This window comes from Mus musculus, chromosome X, assembly GCF_000001635.26.
Source record: "Mus musculus strain C57BL/6J chromosome X, GRCm38.p6 C57BL/6J".
Classification (NCBI taxonomy): domain Eukaryota; kingdom Metazoa; phylum Chordata; class Mammalia; order Rodentia; family Muridae; genus Mus; species Mus musculus.
In genome coordinates, this window is record NC_000086.7 from 96,354,906 (window position 1) to 96,374,218 (window position 19,313).

Sequence of the window (19,313 nt, forward strand, 5' to 3'; positions counted from 1 at the left end):
CCTCGGGGCAGAAATCTGTGGAGGGGCAATCTCTAGGAAGTACCAGAGACCTGGTGCAAGGGGTGGCCCCAGATGAGCAGCTTGGTCTTCATGCAAGTCCCCTGAGAAGTGGACCAGAGGATGTTCGTTAATTCTGTTACCTGCCTGTAGATTCTGTTCCCCTAATTGGGGCACCTTGTCTGTCTTCAATAGGAGAGGATGCACCTAGTCCTGCGGTGACTTGATGAGCAGGGGTATGGGGTGTGATAATTGGGAAGGTGAGTCCCCCTTTTCAGAGGAGAAGGGGACAGAAGAATGGGGGGAAGATTTGTGTGAGGGGATACAGGGAGGAGAGGGGAAACTAATATTGGGATGTAAAGTAAAGTAAATAAATAAATAAATAATAAAAGAAAATCTGCAAAAAATAAATAGAACTGGAAAATATTATTATTAAATGAGACAACTCAGTTTTAAAAAGGAAAACATGACATGTTCCCACTATGAGTGATCCTGGCTTCTGATTTTTTTATATATATTGGAGGGAGTACAGGTAAAGAAACTGCAAGAGCTAATGGAAGTAAAAAGACTTAAGAGAATCATCTTTTCTCAGTAACTATGAAAATTAATCTTGTCTGTAGTTAAAGTGAAACTGATCAGATACTAAAGCCATAATGTTGAAAGATGAAGAGAAACAATGGGGTAAAATAACTACATGTATTAACTTGAGAATGAATAAAGAAAGCTTTAAGTTTACATTTTTACTATGTCTATGGCTGTGGTTGCTATATCTTAAATATTTTAAATTAAATATTATATGTTGTTAATAAACATGAGGTTTCTGTGCTTGTTACCCTGGATGATTTAAAGCACCACATTATATACTACTTCTCACATTTGGGCCTTGAGTGCACAAAGAGGAAGTAATTGGTTAATGATAGAGTGGATTCAAGATTGCAATGGAATTTTTTGCCCTAATTGCAACTAATAATAGTAGTAAGCATCAAGTCAGTCTCTCAGATAAATGTCATTGCCAAAAGTAATCTGGTGGTAATTTAAGGATATTTTATGACAATAGTACAGCATCTTCACCATAAAATAATAAATGCTCATTACAAAAATTTTTTTCAACTAAGCTTACACTTTTTTTTATATTTCTTTTTTTATTATGTATTTTCCTCAATTACATTTCCAATGCTATCCCAAAGTCCCCCATACCCTCCCCCCCACTTCCCTACCCACCCATTCCCATTTTTTTTTTTTTTTGGCCCTGGCGTTCCCCTGTACTGGGGCATATAAAGTTTGTGTGTCCAATGGGCTGCTATGAACATAGTGGAGCATGTGTCCTTCATACCGGTTGGGACATCTTCTGGATATATGCCCAGAAGAGGTATTGCTGGATCCTCCGGTAGAAATTTTAAGAGAAATAAAAATAGAAACAACTTTTAAAAAAATATCTAAAATGAAAGCAACCTTAATGGAATTACAAAGAATGATATGTAAGGCTTTCAAAATTGTAAAGACTAGAGATAGGTAAACTAAAATATATTTAATAAAGGCAATGAGTTACCTAGCTGTACAATCTGGATCAAAAATACTTAATCTCTTTAGTCCCCATTCTTTATCACTAGCACAGTAAGATTAAACTAGATAAATCTTTGGTCACATTCAGCCTTATGTACCTATAACTCAAAAATTTAAATCAGATATTTTCAGAAAGGAATTTTTTTGTGTGTTTGAGACCTGTAGTGGTTCAAAGGAGAATGGCTACCATATATTTGAATACTTGGTCCCTAGTTGGTGAAAGATTTGGGAAAGGGTTTGGGAAAGATTAGGAAATGTGGCCTCTTTGGAGGAGGTGGGTCAGTGTGGGTAAGATGTGAGGTTTCAAAAGCCTACACTTCCCAGTTTTCCTTCTTTGACTTGTGATTGTGTTTTAAGATGTGTGCTCTCAGCTACTGCTCCTGTGCAATGTTTGCCTGCCGGAAGCCATGATCCCCGTCATGATGATGGACTCTAACTCTCTAGAACTATAAAGACTCAAATGCATTTTTAGAAAAATGCTTTATAACATCAATAAAAATAGATAAAAAAACTAAGAAAAACCTTCACTCAACAAAAAAAGCAAAGCAGGGTTTAAATAATATACTATAATAAAAGTTTTCACTCAACTGGCATTTATATTTATTCATTGAAAATAAACTGGATATTTTGTGACAAATAGTAATACTTGTACAATTAAATCATACTTACACATGTTGAGTTGTCTAATAAAGCTTGTTATTTTGTTATGTTTGAAGTATTTTGGTAGTACTTCTCTGGCAAAAGTTTCTTCATTCACAATCTGAAAGCTGTGGCCATCCTTGTAATAAAGAAAAACCAAAATGTAGTTTATTTACCAGGAAAAGGGTAAGGTTTCACCAAAGTAACAAATCAAAATAATACCTCATGAACCGCAAACTTGCAAAAAAGTAAAATAAATAAATAAATAAATAAATAAATAGATAAATAAATAAATAAAAACCAAAGTACAGAATTCTTCACACTGGAGTGTGTTCTTAGCATGCATAGGGCTATGGTTTCAAATCCTTTATTATGGGGGAAATATACCATAAAGACACAGAATATGAACAAAAGAAATAACATGAAGGAAAATGTAATGGATTGATCATGAAAGCATATGTCCAAAAAAAAACTTCACAAGTTAAAAGTAAACAGGCAAAAGCAGACATGTTAGAGCACATCTGTCATCCCAGCACTTGAAAAGCAAAAGCAGGAAGACAAAGAATTTTAGGTGAGCTTAGACCAAGGAAACTTGCTTTTTTCTACAAACTTGGGCAAAAAAAGATATTAAGTAGTAATTCAAAAAAAAATTTGTCAATTGTGATGTTTAATGCTACCAACCTGACAAAGTCTATAATCACCTGGAAGATGGGGTTCTGAACAAATCTACGGGGGAGTATCCTGTGTTAAATAATGTGGGGAGACACCTCTTATTTGCAGGTAGGACCATTCCTTGAGCCAACGATCCTGGGATGTACAAGGGGAGAAAAGGAGTGGAGATGCATAAATGCATTCATATGGATGCAATGTGACTAGCTTCTTTCTTCTTCTTCTTCTTCTTCTTCTTCTTCTTCTTCTTCTTCTTCTTCTTCTTCTTCTTCTTCTTCTTCTTCTTCTTCTTCTTCTTCTTCTTCTTCTTCTTCTTCTTCTTCTTCTTCTCCTCCTCCTCCTCCTCCTCCTCCTCCTCCTCCTCCTCCTCCTCCTCCTTCTTCCTCTTCTGCTGCTGCTGTTAATTTGTCTTTTTATTGTTTTTATTGGTTTTTTTTTGTTTGTTTTTTTAAATTGAACATCCCTTACTGGTCCTGCTTCAGTGAGTGGCCAAGATGAAGGGAAAGGGGAGGGCAACCAGCTGGTGCAGGGAGGGTCATTTCCACATTTCATTTACACACAGAACTAAACAGACAAGCACAGAGTCACTATTGTGCTTAGAAGTTGTCAGCATGGGATTGGGAGGGATGAGGAGTAGGAGTGTTGCTTAAAAAAAAAATAGAGTCTCCTCCCAAACTGGGCAGGACTTGGTCTGCTTCAACCCAAGAGCAATCAGAAGAACAAAAGCAGTTTGGGAAGGCCAGAATCTTCAGGGATGGAGGGAGGATGATCCAGGGGGTGGGAGGGATGTTTGGCACTGGGGTGAAGGGATAGTCCTCCCCCTGCTGGGATGCCCCCAGCCCCTCTGGTCTGGCAGAAAAGGGGCAGCCTGCCACACCCAAGAGCAGGTCTGGGGCTGCTAGATGCTCCATGCAGGGGGCTGGAGGTGGCTCACAAAGGCTTTCTCTCCAGGTACTGCCACCTAGTTTCTCTGCCAGGGTGCAGCAGTCCTTGACCTCCTCTTAGCAGTTAGCTTGTAATTCATGCTTGATTCCTGTCAATACTTCTTTTTTTTTAATTAGGTATTTTCCTCATTTACATTTCCAATGCTATCCCAAAAGTCCCTCATACCCACCCCTCCACTCCCCTACCCATCCACTCCCCCTTTTTGGCCCTGGCGTTTCCCTGTACTGGGGCATATAAAGTTTGCAAGTCCAATGGGCCTCTCTTTCCAGTGATGGCTGACTAGGCCATCTTTTGATACATATGCAGCTAGAGTCAAGACCTCCGGGGTACTGGTTAGTTCATATTGTTGTTCCACCTATAGGGTTGCAGATCCCTTTAGCTCCTTGGGTACTTTCTCTAGCTCCTCCATTGGGAGCCCTGTGATCCATCCATTAGCTGACTGTGATCATCCACTTCTGTGTTTGCTAGGCCCTGGCATAGTCTCACAAGAGACAGCTATATCTGGGTCCTTTCAGCAAAATCTTGTTAGTGTATGCAATGGTGTCAGCGTTTGGAAGCTGATTATGGGGTGGATCCCTGGATATGGCAGTCTCTAGATCTCTTGATGGCATCCTTGGTGCTGGCATAGATCATTTTGCTCTTAAGGGGCACATTCTCAGGGGCCCAGAAGATGAATGCCAGGTCGTCCTTCTTGCTCTTCTTGGTCTCATAGGTTGCATCATAGAAAGCATAGCGGCAGCCCTTGTCTGGTAGCATCTTGACGAAAGTGGTGTAGAGGTCATCCACAGTCTGCCCCACATCTCCTCCCAGGATCTCCTTGCCCTCCTCCAGGATGATGTTCTCTTTGTCCTCACTCAGGCAAAAAAGCACTGCTTTCTTGCATTACTTCACTTCTTCTGGCGTTGAAGAATTGCAAACTTTCATGTCATTGAACACCTTGATTACACCATCAAAGACAGCCACACACCAGAGGCCATATTTCCGGAAATGAAAGGGAGACAGAAAGAGCTACTGAAGACCCAAGCCACTGCAGCTGCTGCCCGGATCCCATGACTAGCTTCTTTAAGCTCCTGCCACTGTGACTTTCTCAGTCATGATGGACTGTGACCTTGAACACACGCTGATATAAACATCCTTCTCTTTAAGTCGCCTGTTTCAAGATATTTTATCACAACAACAGAAAACCAAGACTCCAAATATGTTTTCAAGAAAAACATTTAAATTGTAAATTACTACAATGAGATATATTTTTTTGTCTATCAAATCGACAAAGACTAAAGAAGATATCAATCTCCACTGTTTGTAAATTAGCAAGAGTTCAGATAAACAGGAATGCATACAGTCAGAATTGAAATTGTCTTAATGCTACTAACAATAAATATTCAAAGTCCCCAAATACTCAATCTTTAGCTTAGAAGTTCTAATTCCAAATTGTTTAGAGAATAATTACTGATATGTGCTAAGACCTAGCAATAAACAGTTACATAAGTATTTGTATATAGAATTCAAAAATTAGAAACTACCATAATACTAATTTAATAAAAAAATCTATAAAAATGAATATTATTCAGTGATAAAACTAAGCTATATAACAATACTTAGTGAATGGATATGCTCATGATATATTTCAAATGAGAGAGACAAATTTTCAAAAGGTATAAAATGAATCATTTAATAAATGACAGATATATACATGAGATAATAATCTAGATCAAAGACAGACTACCTAGATTCAATCCCTATTATCAATGTTCCCCACAAAAGATATTCACATATAAAAAACAATATTATGTAAACTGGTAACAGTGGGTGTCAATGGATGACACTATAACTACTTTGATAATATTTTTAAAAAGTAGACTATAACAAAAATTGTTTTAAAATAAGCAAATATATGTAATATTCTTATATGGTGTTCATTCTCTTAAATCATAAATTTAAATTAGGTTATAAAAGAATTAATTAATTTAAATACATGTTTTTTTAAACTTGATTCCATACTTCAACTAAGATTTAGAAAAAATGCCTTGCTCATCTGTTATTTACCCATAGGATTATACATTGTTTAGTTCTTTAGAGGTGACATGGTTCATTATGATCCCCCAATCCATTAAGACTCTGTGTGTTTGAGAGAGGGGGGTGGTGGTGGAGGGGGAACTGAAGAAGGGAGGGTGAGAAGGAGGGAGGGAGGGAGAGAGGGAGGGAGGGAGGGAGGGAGGGAGGGAGGGAGGGAGGGAGGGAGGGAGAGAGAAGAGGTGTATATGTATGATGTGTACAGGTTCCTGTAACTCTGCATGGGCTTCTGGAATCCAGAGGAAGGCTTTAAGCCTTAAGTGTCTTGCTCTATTTCTCTCCCTTATTCTCTTGAGACTAGGTCTCCTACTGAATTGTACTAGGCAGGCAGTCTACCTACCTACCTACACACACACACACACACACACACACAGAGTTTCCACATACACAGTTTTACCTGGATACCTGAACTTAGGCCCTCATGGGAGGTTAGCACTTTTCTTTATTACAGTTATTAGTGGGATCCCTGAGTCATTCTAATAGAACATATGAGCATTTTAGGATGATGGGGTTATCTTTAGTTGGCTTTGTTACTCGTGACTATTTATAAACTAACTTAATATGAGACCAGAAACTACACCACCTTAGCTTTCCCCAGAACTGACTGGACTTCAGAGATTATGAAAGAATGTCAGAAAATATCTTTAAAATATGAGATTATTCTATTTCCTGATCAAACCTTTGTGGGGATATCAAAAAACCAAACCAACCAACCAAACAAGCAAACAACAACCTCAATTGAAAAAGGTCAGGAAGTTTGGAAATGTCATAGAGTACATGACCTACAAACTGTATGAATAGTTTCTGAATAGCTAAGGCTTGATAATGATACATAATAAAATGAAAGAAAATGTAATGATGTGTTTCAAGTTAAACATATGGGTTTTCTTGCTCTATCTTAAGCTTTTTGAGAATTAAATAGTGAGTACTGAGAACAACATATGTATCAGAAAGACCATTGGGACATGAAAGCAGATGTGAAGAAGGGACTAGAAAGAGGGGGCTTGGAGAAAACCCTAAAGCAGTAAGAGGGAGATAAGTAAGAACAAATAATGGTATACATAAAAATATCATAAATTTCATATTATGAAATTACTTTATATAATAACTTAAAACTATTTCAAATATAAAACACAGATAATTAGCTGGGAGATTTATCAGATATGTAATCTAGCACTCGGGAGGCAGAAGCAGGAGGATCACAAATTTAAGAGCAATATTGCTATACAATAAGCAATACTGTGAAAAAAATAGGGATGTCTGGAGATTAGCTCATTGGCTGAGGTCTGTCCAGCATCACAAGGTCCTAAGTTGGATTCCTAGCATTGGAAAAATTAGAAAATATTTACATTATGTGATCAGAACTGTACATGATAGCAGCTGCAAAAAAGAAAACCATTCATAAAAAAATTCTTACCTAAAGAAGAGGAGAAAAATCCGGAGATTGCTAACACATTAAATACATGCTACAGAATCAATGGGCTCTCTGGTTTTCTAAAAATGAACAAAGTGAAGCTTGGCAAGAAAGTCTACTGATCTTTAAGTCTGGGACTATTAAAGGATTTGGGGCTCAATTAAAATATGTCATCTTACCTAGTAATTTAATAACTGAGACACATCACTTAAAAATGATGGATAGAATTGATTTTGTTTTCAAATAAGAAAAATAAACTGGGAAGACAATAGCTAATTTCACTGAACACACATTAAAGACAAAGGACCTTTGATTCCCGTTGGCGAGAGACACTGCTTTGCTTTATGGGAGAGTATTTTCATGATGAACGTGAGCTGTAACAATGCTTGAACTAAAGATTTTAGTTGTGCAGGTGTTGTGTTTCTTTACTGTAGCTGTGATATTAACACCATGACCAAGGCAAATTACAGAAGGATGAATTTATTAGGGTGTATAGGTCCACAGAGTTAAGAGACCAGCAGGACAGGGAGGCATAGAAGCTGGAGCAGAAAGCAAAGAAATTGCATCCTCAACCACAAACATGAGGATGCAGGAAGAATGAGAGGGAATTGGAAGTGGGTAAGTCTTTGAAACCTCGAAACCTGTTCCTAATGGCATACTTCCTCCAGGACTGCCAAGTCTCCTAAACTGCTGCCAACAGTGATACCACATGGGAACCAAGTGTTCAAATACTCAAGTCTATGGGGGGCATTTCTCATTCAAACAACCACATATGGAGAGTTTACAGTAAAGGTTAAGACTCCCACCAAAGGCAGTAATTGCTTATCAGTCTCACACAGCACAGTTAATAAGAATTGCTCCACCACTAAAAAAGGTTTCTTGTTGGAAAAGATACTTTCTGAATATTCTCATAGGAGAGTGTAGAAGCAATTGAGAGTTGAAGATGAAACAAAGTGTTGCTGAAACGAGGGTGGCCTCCATTTACATATGACTCCACATTGGGGAATTACTGTGAATGGACAGAAATTTATAGTTCACGAATGATTAAAAGTTCTAAAATTGTGGAGATGATTGTAACACTTTGTGAACATGTTAACAACTTAAAGGAGCTGCACAACATTGAAATGTCTTAGTAAAACAATTACTTAAAAATGGATCCCATTTCAATGTTGCTAAGATATAGAAGCATTATTTTTCTTTGTTTTATAATTCTATATTCATTACAAAAAAGGTATCTGGCCGGGTGTGGTGGCGTACCCCTTTAAGTCCAGCACTTGGGAGGAAGAGGCAGGCAGATTTCTGAGTTTGAGGCCAGCCTGGTCTACAAAGTGAGTTCCAGGACAGCCAGGGCTATAAAGAGAAACCCTGTCTCGAAAAAAACAAAAACAAACAAACAAACAAACAAACAAAATATCTGGAGCTAGAATTGGCTCAGCAGTTAGGAGCAGTTACTGTTCTTGCAGAGGATCTAAGTTTGTTTCTCAGTGTTCAGCCATATCCGGCAGTTCATGGTCACATGTAACTCTTATTTGAGGTTTGAAACATTTTTTTGGCCTACATGGGCACACATACTCACATGTACATATACAGAAACACACACATATGCATATAGGCTACATACATATAATTAAAAAATAAAATACAATAGATAAAAAATAATGCTGTGTCCACTATCCTAACTGAAGAATTACAGTATAAATCATCTTCAAAATCCATATTTTCTTGCACCACTGTTAAATGGCCTACAAAAATCACCATCACAAACTTTATCCATCTTCAATATTCAAAATAGAGCTTTCATTCTATATACCAACAAGCAAATATTCTGTTTATGTACCATTGTATATAAGAGTATATTTTGCTTGGTGGTTTAGTCCCTGGGAGTTCTGGGTGGTCTGGTTAGTTGATATTGTTCTTCCTATGGGGTTGCAATCCCTTCAGCTCCTTCAGTCCTTCCCCTAGCTCTTCCATTGGGGTCCCTAGGCTCAGTCCAATGGTTGGCTGTGAGTATCTGCATCATGGAGGGATTCATACCTCCAGATACCTACCTACACACACACACACACACACACACACACCACACACACACACACACACACACACACACACACACACACACACACACAGAGAGAGAGAGAGAGAGAGAGAGAGAGAGAGAGAGAGAGAGAGAGAGAGAGTTTCCACATACACAGTTTTACCTGGATACCTGAACTTAGGCCCTCATGGGAGGTTAGCACTTTTCTTTATTGCAGTTATTAGTGTTATTAGAGTCATTCTAAGTCATTCTAATAGAACATATGTAACAGAGGATGGCCTTATCTGACATCAATGAGAGGAGAGGTCTCTGGTACTGTAGAGGCTTGATGCCCCGTGTAGGGAGATGCTAGAGCAGTGAGGCAGGAGTGGGTGAATAAGTCGAGGAGTACCCCCATAGAGGCAAAGGGGGGCAGGGGGTGGAGTGGGGGTTTGTGGAGGGGTAACCAGGAAGGGGGATATCATTTGAAATGTAAATGAATAAAATGATTAACAAAAATAAGAGTACATTTTGTTTATTTATAGAGCATGAGACATAAAGTATCATACATGCCTATTGTAGCAGTTTTCTTTGATTATATTTATAGCATTATTTTGGTTGTACTAACCTCTTATAATTATTTTAACTTCTTTGCCTTTCCCTTTATAGTGTTAGTAATTTTGATTTTCCTTTTCATTTGTGCTGCTTTTGTTTATTTGTTATAAAACATTGGTGAAGGAAATTCCATTTACCCAGGCAGAATGATTTTGATCAAGAAAACAATTGACAACATATGCTGATTAGAATATGGAGAAGGGGATGCCTCATTCACGATTGATATTGCAAACTGGTACAAAACTCTGGAAATCAATGTAGAGAATCTTCAAACATCGTTTTGAAAAATCTACCTTATGACCCAGAAGGAGATGAAAGGAGGGGAGAAAAAAACACTAAATATATTTTTGAAAGGCTATGGGGAACCAAATTATTCTTTCATGGTTACTTATAATTTGATAAAATATGCTTGTAAGTGTATGATAGTGTTCCCTTAAAAGCCAGAGACAAACAAAAACTCCAGTGACAAGCATGGGAAATGTGCTTTCAAATTATTGATAAGGAAGTGAATAGCTATTGCTGTGGCTCTTGGTTGTCTCTTAGAGGTTGAAGATAACGTACTTACTGCTGACACCCCCAACCATTACTAGTTACTTCCTAGCAAACTATAGCAATCAATGGCTCTATTCACTTATAATGGCAAGATATTCTGAAAGATGCAAACTGGCACTTAAATTCTGGGAGTAACCAACAGTTATCTAATTGAACATAAGAACAGAAGGAAGGAATTCCTATCGGGTACAATAAACTTAACCAACTACCATGGTTGGAAATAGACTGTATGGACCATATCCTCTATGGACCATAGAGGAGAACTTACTATTGCCACTTTACTAGACCACTATCATTCCTAACTGCATTCTAAATAATTATCCTTATAGCTATACATAAATGTAGTTTGTCTCAACAAAAATTTTTTATAGTAAACACAGGGCATTACAGAAAGTCACAAATTTTTAAAATGTGTAGAAAAACTGTTTAGTGGTCAGACCCAATTGATGCATCAGCAATACAACCTCTTACACACAAAGCTTAGAGAAGACTGCAGAACAGAAGTTAGGAAGAGTGTAAGAGCCAGAAGGTTAAAATGTCTGCTTTGAGATAGTGTCTCTATAAATGTTATGAAAACAGCATCCTTATACTTCACATAAATTCATAACTATGAAAATCCTAGGGTAAGGCTCAGAGGGATAGAAAAATTAATCTCTAAGCTCTCTGAGACAACTTAATTAATAAATAATGTATCAGTACTTTTCTAGTTTTGGTGATAAGCCCAGAGTTTTTTCACATGATAGATAAGTGCTTTACCACTGACCTACAACCCAGCGCTTATTTATTTCAATGTTAAATATTTACTTCAATATTTTAAAAGCTATTTTCATGAGAAGCTATAAATTGAAAACCACATCCACCATTTTCTTCAAGTGAAGTACAATTAAAAGCTGTTTATGAAACAAGAATGGCTATTGAGTTGACTATTATTTGAAGTTAGCTGTGGTACTTGGGAGTTCATTGTACCCCTTTATATTTTTGTTTGGCATTTTATTAACAAAAAAATTAACCTTGGCAGAGTGTGGTAGTACATTCTTGTAATACCAGCACCGGGCAGGCTGAGGCAAGGTGATCATGAATTCAAGATAAACCTGGGCCACAGAGTGAGACCCTATCTATCTCAAAAACAAATGAACACAGTGCCAAATTAACTATTATTTTAGAGAACTGGCCATGGTCTGCTCTGAACACATTCTACAAGATTTTCCCCAGTCAGAATGATTAGAAGGTAAATATAATTCAAAATCCCAGTGGCAGGGAGTACACTTGTAATTCACTCAGCTTACTCAATGAGTGGTTAATAATGTCCCAGAGAGAAAATGAGGTGTATCACAAATTCTCTTAGAAACTGACAGTTTAGGTACATTTGGCTGGAAAGCTTCATCAGTTTACTAATCTGATCTACGTAGTGACTTTCAGGTCAGCCAGGGCTAAATAGTCAAACCTTGTCTTTCAAAGAAACATATAGTAAGAGCTAGTGATGTAGCTTGGTGGTAGAGCACTCATGTAGCATACTGTATGATCTCACAACCATAGCAAGTACTATAGAGTAAAAGCCCAAAACCCCAACAAATTTGAGCTTTGGTGGGAAATCAGTAGTGTGAGGCTACTTGTATTTTTATGGTAAAGCTGTCCTACCTTGAGTGACTTTTCTTTTATGTGTTTATTTTTTTATTAGATATTTTCTTTATTTACATTTCAAATGCTATCCCGAAAGTTCCCTATACCCTTCCCCTGCCCTGCTCCACTACCCACCCACTCCCACTTCTTGGCCCTGGCATTCCCTTGTACTGGGGCATATAAAGTTTGCAAGTCCTAGGGTCCTCTCTTCCCAATGATGGCCGACTAGACCATCTTCTGCTACATAGGCAGCTAACCCCATTAAAAATGGGGTACAAAGGTAAACAAAGAATTCTCAACTGAGGAATAACGAATGGCTGAGAAGCACCTGAAAAAAATGCTCAGCATCCTTAATCATCAGGGAAATGCAAATCAAAACAACCTTGAGATTCCACCTCACACCAGTCAGAATGGCTAGGATCAAAAATTCAGGAGACAACAGCTGCTGGCAAGGATGCAAAGAAAGAGGAACATTCCTCCATTGCTGGTGGGAGTGCAAGCCTGAGTGACTTTTTACTCGTGCTGCACATATTTATGAATTCTGAAGAAAGAAAAATAAAAAGTAGAAAATAAGCCCCTCCCCTTTTTCTTTTGCCAGGAATCACAAAACTAGGTGAACTGATGCTTAATCCTCTCAAGGAACTGAGTGTCCAACTCAGTTGAGTGGCTGCGGGGGTGGGGTGCGGTGGCACAAAAACTTCCTGTGACTGTGTCCTTCAACCTGTGTGAAAAATTCCCATACCCCTATAAAAGACCCTTTCTGAAGTCACATCCTTTTCTTTAAACCGACACCCCTTCCCAGAAGTCTTTTTACCTTGCCCCAGCGAATCACGTGGTCCAAGACAGCGTCATCAACTAATATCCAGAGTTTGGTGAGAAAGTGAGGAACCATTGTCTTGCGAAATTGCTCCATGTTTTGGGATTTCACTGCTTTAAGAAAATGTCCGTCCTGGACAATTGTAAGCAGCAAGGAAAACCTGTGCTACTCCAGCTATTACCAGGAGAGCCAGCAGCAGTTTTCTGTGACAAAAGGCCGATTAAAGGCTCTCCCTCAGAACTTTGCTTGGAGGCGGGTCTGAATTGCCCAGGGGGCAATTTTTATTGGCTGGTTATAGTTCTGCAGTACCTCTGGCACGTGACTGTATCAGGGGAACTTCCGGTAGAGGAACACCTTTATAGTGTGAGGAAAAATGAGGCATGATAGAGCAGTAGGGGGCGCCACTTTTGATGTTTTCTTTGTTGCTCCTAGTGGTGTGGCACGGCACTAGGTTGTCACTGAATTAACTTAATGTTGAATATAGCTTTGTAACGAACTTAATGGTATTATGAGGCAAAGCTTTGCAGTGCATGGTTTTGATCCATTTTCTGGAGAGATGATGAGAACTGTTTGGTTTTTGTTTTGATTTGTTTGTTAAGGTTTTTGTTTCTGTGTTTGTTTTTTTAGAATCTCACTAGACAGCCCTTAGCTGGCCAGAACTCATTATGTATATCAGGCTGTCTGTGAACTCAGAAATCTACATGCCTCTGTTTCCTTAGTACTGGGATTAAAGATGTGTGTCACCCGCAGACTTTGTGTGCCCCGGTACAGGGGAACGCCAGGGCCAAAGGGGGGGAGTGGGTGGGTAGGGGAGTGGGGGTGGGTGGGTAAGGGGGACTTTTGGTATAGCATTGGAAATGTAAATGAGCTAAATACCTAATAAAAAATGGAAAAAAAAAAAAAAAAAAAAAAGATGTGTGTCACCACACATGGTTGCTAAAAATTCTTGGTATGCATGTTGTTGAAGTGAGACACTGCAAGAATATTAGAGCATTCACTTCTTCTAGTGATAAGGTTGGAAAGGAGACTAAGAAGAAAGAAATATGCCTATTAAACACAGAATTTTTGTTGTTGTTGTTTTCTTATTTCTCCTTTCATTAGAAAATAGTTTCGTGAGGGGCTAGAGACAGCACACTCATAAAGTGATTCCCATGCAAGCATGCAGACCTGAGTTCAATCCCCAGCAACCAAATGGAAGGTGAAAGTGGTACCTGTCCTTGTAATTCCGGTGCTGAGGAAGCATGAACAGGCACATTTCTGGGGCTAACTGGACATTCACCATTTGGTGAACCCCAGGGCTGAGTGAAACGCCCTGTCTCAGTGAACAAGGTGACTGGCTGCAGAAGAACAACAGGAACCCTGATTTTGCTGGGCATACACACACATCCAAACACACACACACACACACACACACACACACACACACACACTCACACACACTCACACACACAGTGTAAATAATGAATGGTTACAATGCTAATTGTTTTCTGAAATAGCTTGTATTTCCTTAGTTTAAACTGAGTTTTGAAATTTTATATTCTTTTTCCTATGAAGGTAAAATTTATTATAATAGCAATGAATAGCAGTAGGGGCTATCAAACTCATATTTTACATTGATTTTATTTTATTTGAGTAACTTTTAAGAGCATATGGAAGAAAAAATGACTATAGGTTTTAAATAACTGCAGAGAAAATTCACATAAAAGTAATTTACCATTCAATTTTAAAATACTAGACATAAAGAATACCTAAACATCCATGCTTTATTATATATATATATATATATATATATATATATATATATATATATATATATATATATATTTGACATCAGAAAGCTAAGGTCTCTTTATTCTAAAATGTTACATATTTATTTATTTTAAACTTTATTAATATTATTTTTTTAGTATAAACCACTTTGGCCCTGTTTTTTTTCCAATTTTTATTAGGGATTTTCTTTATTTACATCTCAAATGCGATTCCAAAAGTCCCCCATAACCCCCCCCCCCAGTCCCCTACCCACCCACTCTCACTTCTTGACCCTGGCTTTCCCCTGTACTGATGCATGTAAAGTTTGCAAGACCAAGGGGCCTCTCTTCCCAATGATGGCCGACTAGGCCATCTTCTGCTAAATATGCAGCTAGAGACATGAGCTCTGGGGGTACTGGTTAGTTCATGTTGTTGTTCTACCTATAGAGTTGCAGAACTTTTCAGCATCTTGGGTACTTTCTCTAGCTCCTCCACTAGGGGCCCTGTGTTCCATCCAACACTGTGACTGTGAGCATCCACTCCTGTGTTTGCCAGGCACCAGCATAGCCTCACAAGAGACAGCTATATCATGGTCCTTTCAGCAAAATCTTGCTAGTGTATGCAATGGTATCAGCTTTGGTGGCTGATTATGGGATGGAATCCCTTGTGCACCAGTCTCTGGATGGTCCATCTTTTTGTCTCAGCTCCAAACTTTGACTCTGTAAATCCTTCCATGAGTGTTTTGTTCCCATTTCTAAGAAGGGGCAAAGTGTCCACACTTTGGTCTTTGTTCTTCTTGAGTTTGCTGTGTTTCGCAAATTGTATCTTAGGTATTCTAAGTTTCTGGGCTAATGTCCACTTATCAGTGAGTACATATCATGTGAGTTATTTTGTGATTGGGTTACCTCACTCAGGATGATGCCCTCCAGGTCCATCCATTTGTGTACAATTTCATAAATTCATGGTTTTTAATAGCTGAGTATTACTCCATTGTGTAAATGTACCACATTTTCTGTATCCATTCATCTGTTGAGGGGCATCTGGGTTCTTTCCAGCTTCTGGCTATTATAAATAAGGCTGCTATGAACATAGTGGAGCATGTGTCCTTATTACCAGGTGGAACATCTTCTGGATATATGCCCAGGAGAGGTATTGCGGGATCCTCAGGTAGAACTATGTCTAATTTTCTGAGGAACCACCAGACTGTTTTCCACAGGGGTTGTACAAGCTTGCAATCCCACCAGCAATGGAGGAGTGTTCCTCTTTCTCCACATCCTTGCCAGCATCTGCTATCACCTGAGTTTTTGATCTTAGCCATTCTGACTGGTGTGAGGTGGAATCACAGGGTTGCTTTGATTTGCATTTCCCTGATGATTAAGGATGCTGAACATTTTTTCAGGTGCTTCTCATCCATTCAGTATTCCTCAGGTGAGAATTCTTTTTTTATCTCTGAGCCCCATTTTTAATGGAGTTATTTGACTTTCTGGAATCCATCTTTTTGAGTTTTTTATATATATTGGATATTAGCCACCTATATGATTTGGGATTAGTAAAGATCCTTTCACAATCTGTTGGTGGCCTTTTTGTCTTATTGACAGTGTCTTTTGCCTTACAGAATCTTTGCAATTTTATGAGGTCCCATTTGCAAATTCTTGATCTTACAGCACAAGCCATTGCTGTTCTATTCAGGAATTTTCCCCTGTGACCATATCTTTGAGGCTTTTCCCAACTTTCTCCTCTATAATTTTCAGTGTCTCTGGTTTTATGTGGAGTTCCTTGATACACTTAGACTTGACCTTGGTACAAGGAGATAAGAAAGCATTAATTCACATTGTTCTACATGAAAACCGCCAGCACCATTTGTTGAAAATGCTGTCTTTTTCCACTAGATGGTTTTATTTCCCTTGTCAAAGATCAAGTGACCATAAGTGTTTGGGTTCATTTCTGGATCTTTAACTCTATTCCATTGGTCTACCTGTCTATAGCTATACCAGTACCATGCAGTTTTTATCATAATTGCTCTGTAGTACAGCTTCAGGTCAGGCATGGTGATTCCACCAGAGGTTCTTTTATCATTGAGAAGAGTTTTTGCTATCCTAGGTTTTTTGTTATTCCAGATGAATTTGCAAATTGCCCTTTCTAATTCGTTGAAGAATTGAGTTGAAACTTTGATGGGAATTGCATTGAATCTGTAGATTGCTTTTGGCAAGATAGCCATTTTTACTATATTGCTCCTCCCAATCCATGGGCATGGGAGATCTTTCCATTTTCTGAAATCTTTGATTTCTTTCTTCAGAGACTTGAAGTTCTTATCATACAGATCTTTCACTTCCTTAGAGTCACACCAAGGTATTTTATATTATTTGTGACTATTGTGAAGGGTGTTGTTTCCCTAATTTCCTTCTCAGCCTGTTTATCCTTTGTGTAGAGAAAGGCCATTGACTTGTTTGAGTTAATTTTATATCCAGCTACTTCACCGAAGCTGTTTATCAGGTATCGGAGTTCTCTGGGATCACTTATATATACTTTCATATGATCTGCAAATAGTGATATTTAGACTTCTTCTTTTCCAATTTGTATCCCTTGACCTCCTTTTGTTGTCAAATTGCTCTGGCTAGGACTTCAAGTACTATATTGAATAGGTAGGGAGAAAATGGGCAGCCTTGTCTAGTCCCTGATTTTACTGGGATTGCTTCCAGCTTCTCTCTATTTACTTTGATGTTGGCGACTGTTTTCCTGTAGATTGATTTTATTATGTTTAGGTATGGGTCTTGAATTTCTGATCATTCCAAGACTTTTATCATGTATGGTTGTTGTATTTTGTCAAATGCTTTCTCAGCATCTAATGAGATGATCATGTGGTTTTTGTCTTTGAGTTTGTTTATATAGTGGATTATATTCATGGATTTCCGTATATTAAATTATCCTTGCATCCCTGAAAGGAAGCCTACTTGGTCAGGATGGATGATTGTTTTGATGTGATCTTGGATTTGGTTAGCGAGAATTTTATTGAGTATTTTTGCATCGATATTCAAAACGGAATTTGGTCTAAAGTTCTCTATCTTTGTTGGGTCTTTAAGTGGTTTAGGTATCAGAGTAATCATGGATTCCTAGAATGCATTGGGTAGAGTATCTTCTGTTTCTATTTTGAGGAATAGTTTGAGAAGAAGTGGATTTAGATCTACTTTGACAGTCTGATAGAACTCTGCACTAAACCCATCTGGTCCTGGGTGTTTGTATTTTTTTTTTTTTTTGATTAGGAGACTATTAATGACGGCTTCTATTTTTTTAGGTGATATATGACTGTTTAGTTCATTAATCTGATCCTGTTTTATCTTTGGTAGGTGGTATCTATCTAGAAATTTGTCCATTTCATCCAGGTTCTCCAGTTTTGTTGAGTATAGCCTTTTGTAGAAGAATCGATAGTGTTTTGCTTCTTCAGGATCTGTTGTTATGTCTCCCTTTTCTTTTTTGATTTTGTTAATTAGGATGCTGTCCCTGTGCCCTCTAGTGAGTCTGGCTAAGGGTTTATCTATCTTGTTGATTTTCTCAAAGAACTTGCTCCTCTTTTGTTTAACTCTTTGAATAATTATTTTTGTTTCCACTTGGCTGATTTCACCCCTGAGTTTGATTATTTCCTGCTGTTTACTCCTCTTGGGTGAATTTGCTTCCTTTTTTTCTAGAGCTTTTAGGTGTGTTGTCAAGCTGCTAGTGTGTGCTCTTTCTAGTTTCTTTTTGGAGGCACTCAGAGCTATGAGTTTTCCTCTTAGGAATGCTTTAATTGTGTCCCATAAGTTTGGGTATGTTGTGGCTTCATTTTCACTAAACTCTAAAGTGTCTTTAATTTCTTTCTTTATTTCTTCTTGACCAAGGTATCACTGAGTAGAGTGTTGTTCAGTTTCCACGTGACTGTTGGCTTTGTATTATTTATGTTGTTATTGAAGATCAGCCTTAGTCCCTGGTTATCTGATAGGATACATGGGGTTATTTCAATATTTTTGTATCTGTTGAAGCCTGCTTTGTGACCAATTATGTGGTCAATTTTGCAGAAGGTACCATGAGTTGCTGAGAAGAAGGTATATCCTTTTGTTTTAGGATAAAATATTCTGTAGATATCTGTTAAATCCATTTGTTTCATATCTTGTTAGTTTCACTGTGTCTCTGTTTAGTTTCTGTTTCCAGGATCTGTCCATTAATGAGAGTTGGGTGTTGAAGTCTCTCCCACTATTATTATGTGAGGTGCAACGTGTGCTTTGAGCTTTACTAAAGTTTCTTTAATGAATGTGGCTGCCCATGCATTTGGAGCATAGATATTCAGAATTGAGAGTTCCTCTTGGAAGATTTTACCTTTGATGTGTATGAAGTGCCCCTCCTTGTCTTTTTTGATAACTTTGGGTTGGAAGTCAATTTTATTCAATATTAGAATGGCTTCTCCAGTTGTTTCTTCAGACCATTTGCCTGGAAAATTGTTTTCCAGTCTTTCACTCTGAGGTAGTGTCTGTCTTTTTCCCTGAGATGGGTTTCCTCTAAGCAGCAAAATGTTGAGTTCTGTTTGTGTAGCCAGTCTGTTAGTCTAGGTCGTTTCATTGGGGAATTGAGTCCATTGATATCAAAAGATATTAAGGAAAAGTAATTGTTGCTTTCTG

General features: G+C 38.1%; 1 protein-coding gene and 1 pseudogene across 3 annotated transcripts in view; both read right to left on the reverse strand.

The window, feature by feature from the left end:
- Positions 1–19,313, reverse strand: part of Hsf3 (heat shock transcription factor 3) — a gene marked incomplete at its 5' end in the record, with an annotated part of 150,117 nt that overhangs the window by 48,728 nt on the left and 82,076 nt on the right. The window contains 2 exons of one of the 3 annotated variants that reach the window (NM_001310754.1): positions 2,230–2,338; positions 12,916–13,014. In NM_001310754.1, coding sequence (NP_001297683.1) covers positions 2,230–2,338; positions 12,916–13,014 — 208 coding nt within the window. 3 annotated transcript variants of the gene reach the window in all.
- On the reverse strand, positions 3,622–4,868 carry Gm14933 (predicted gene 14933; annotated as a pseudogene).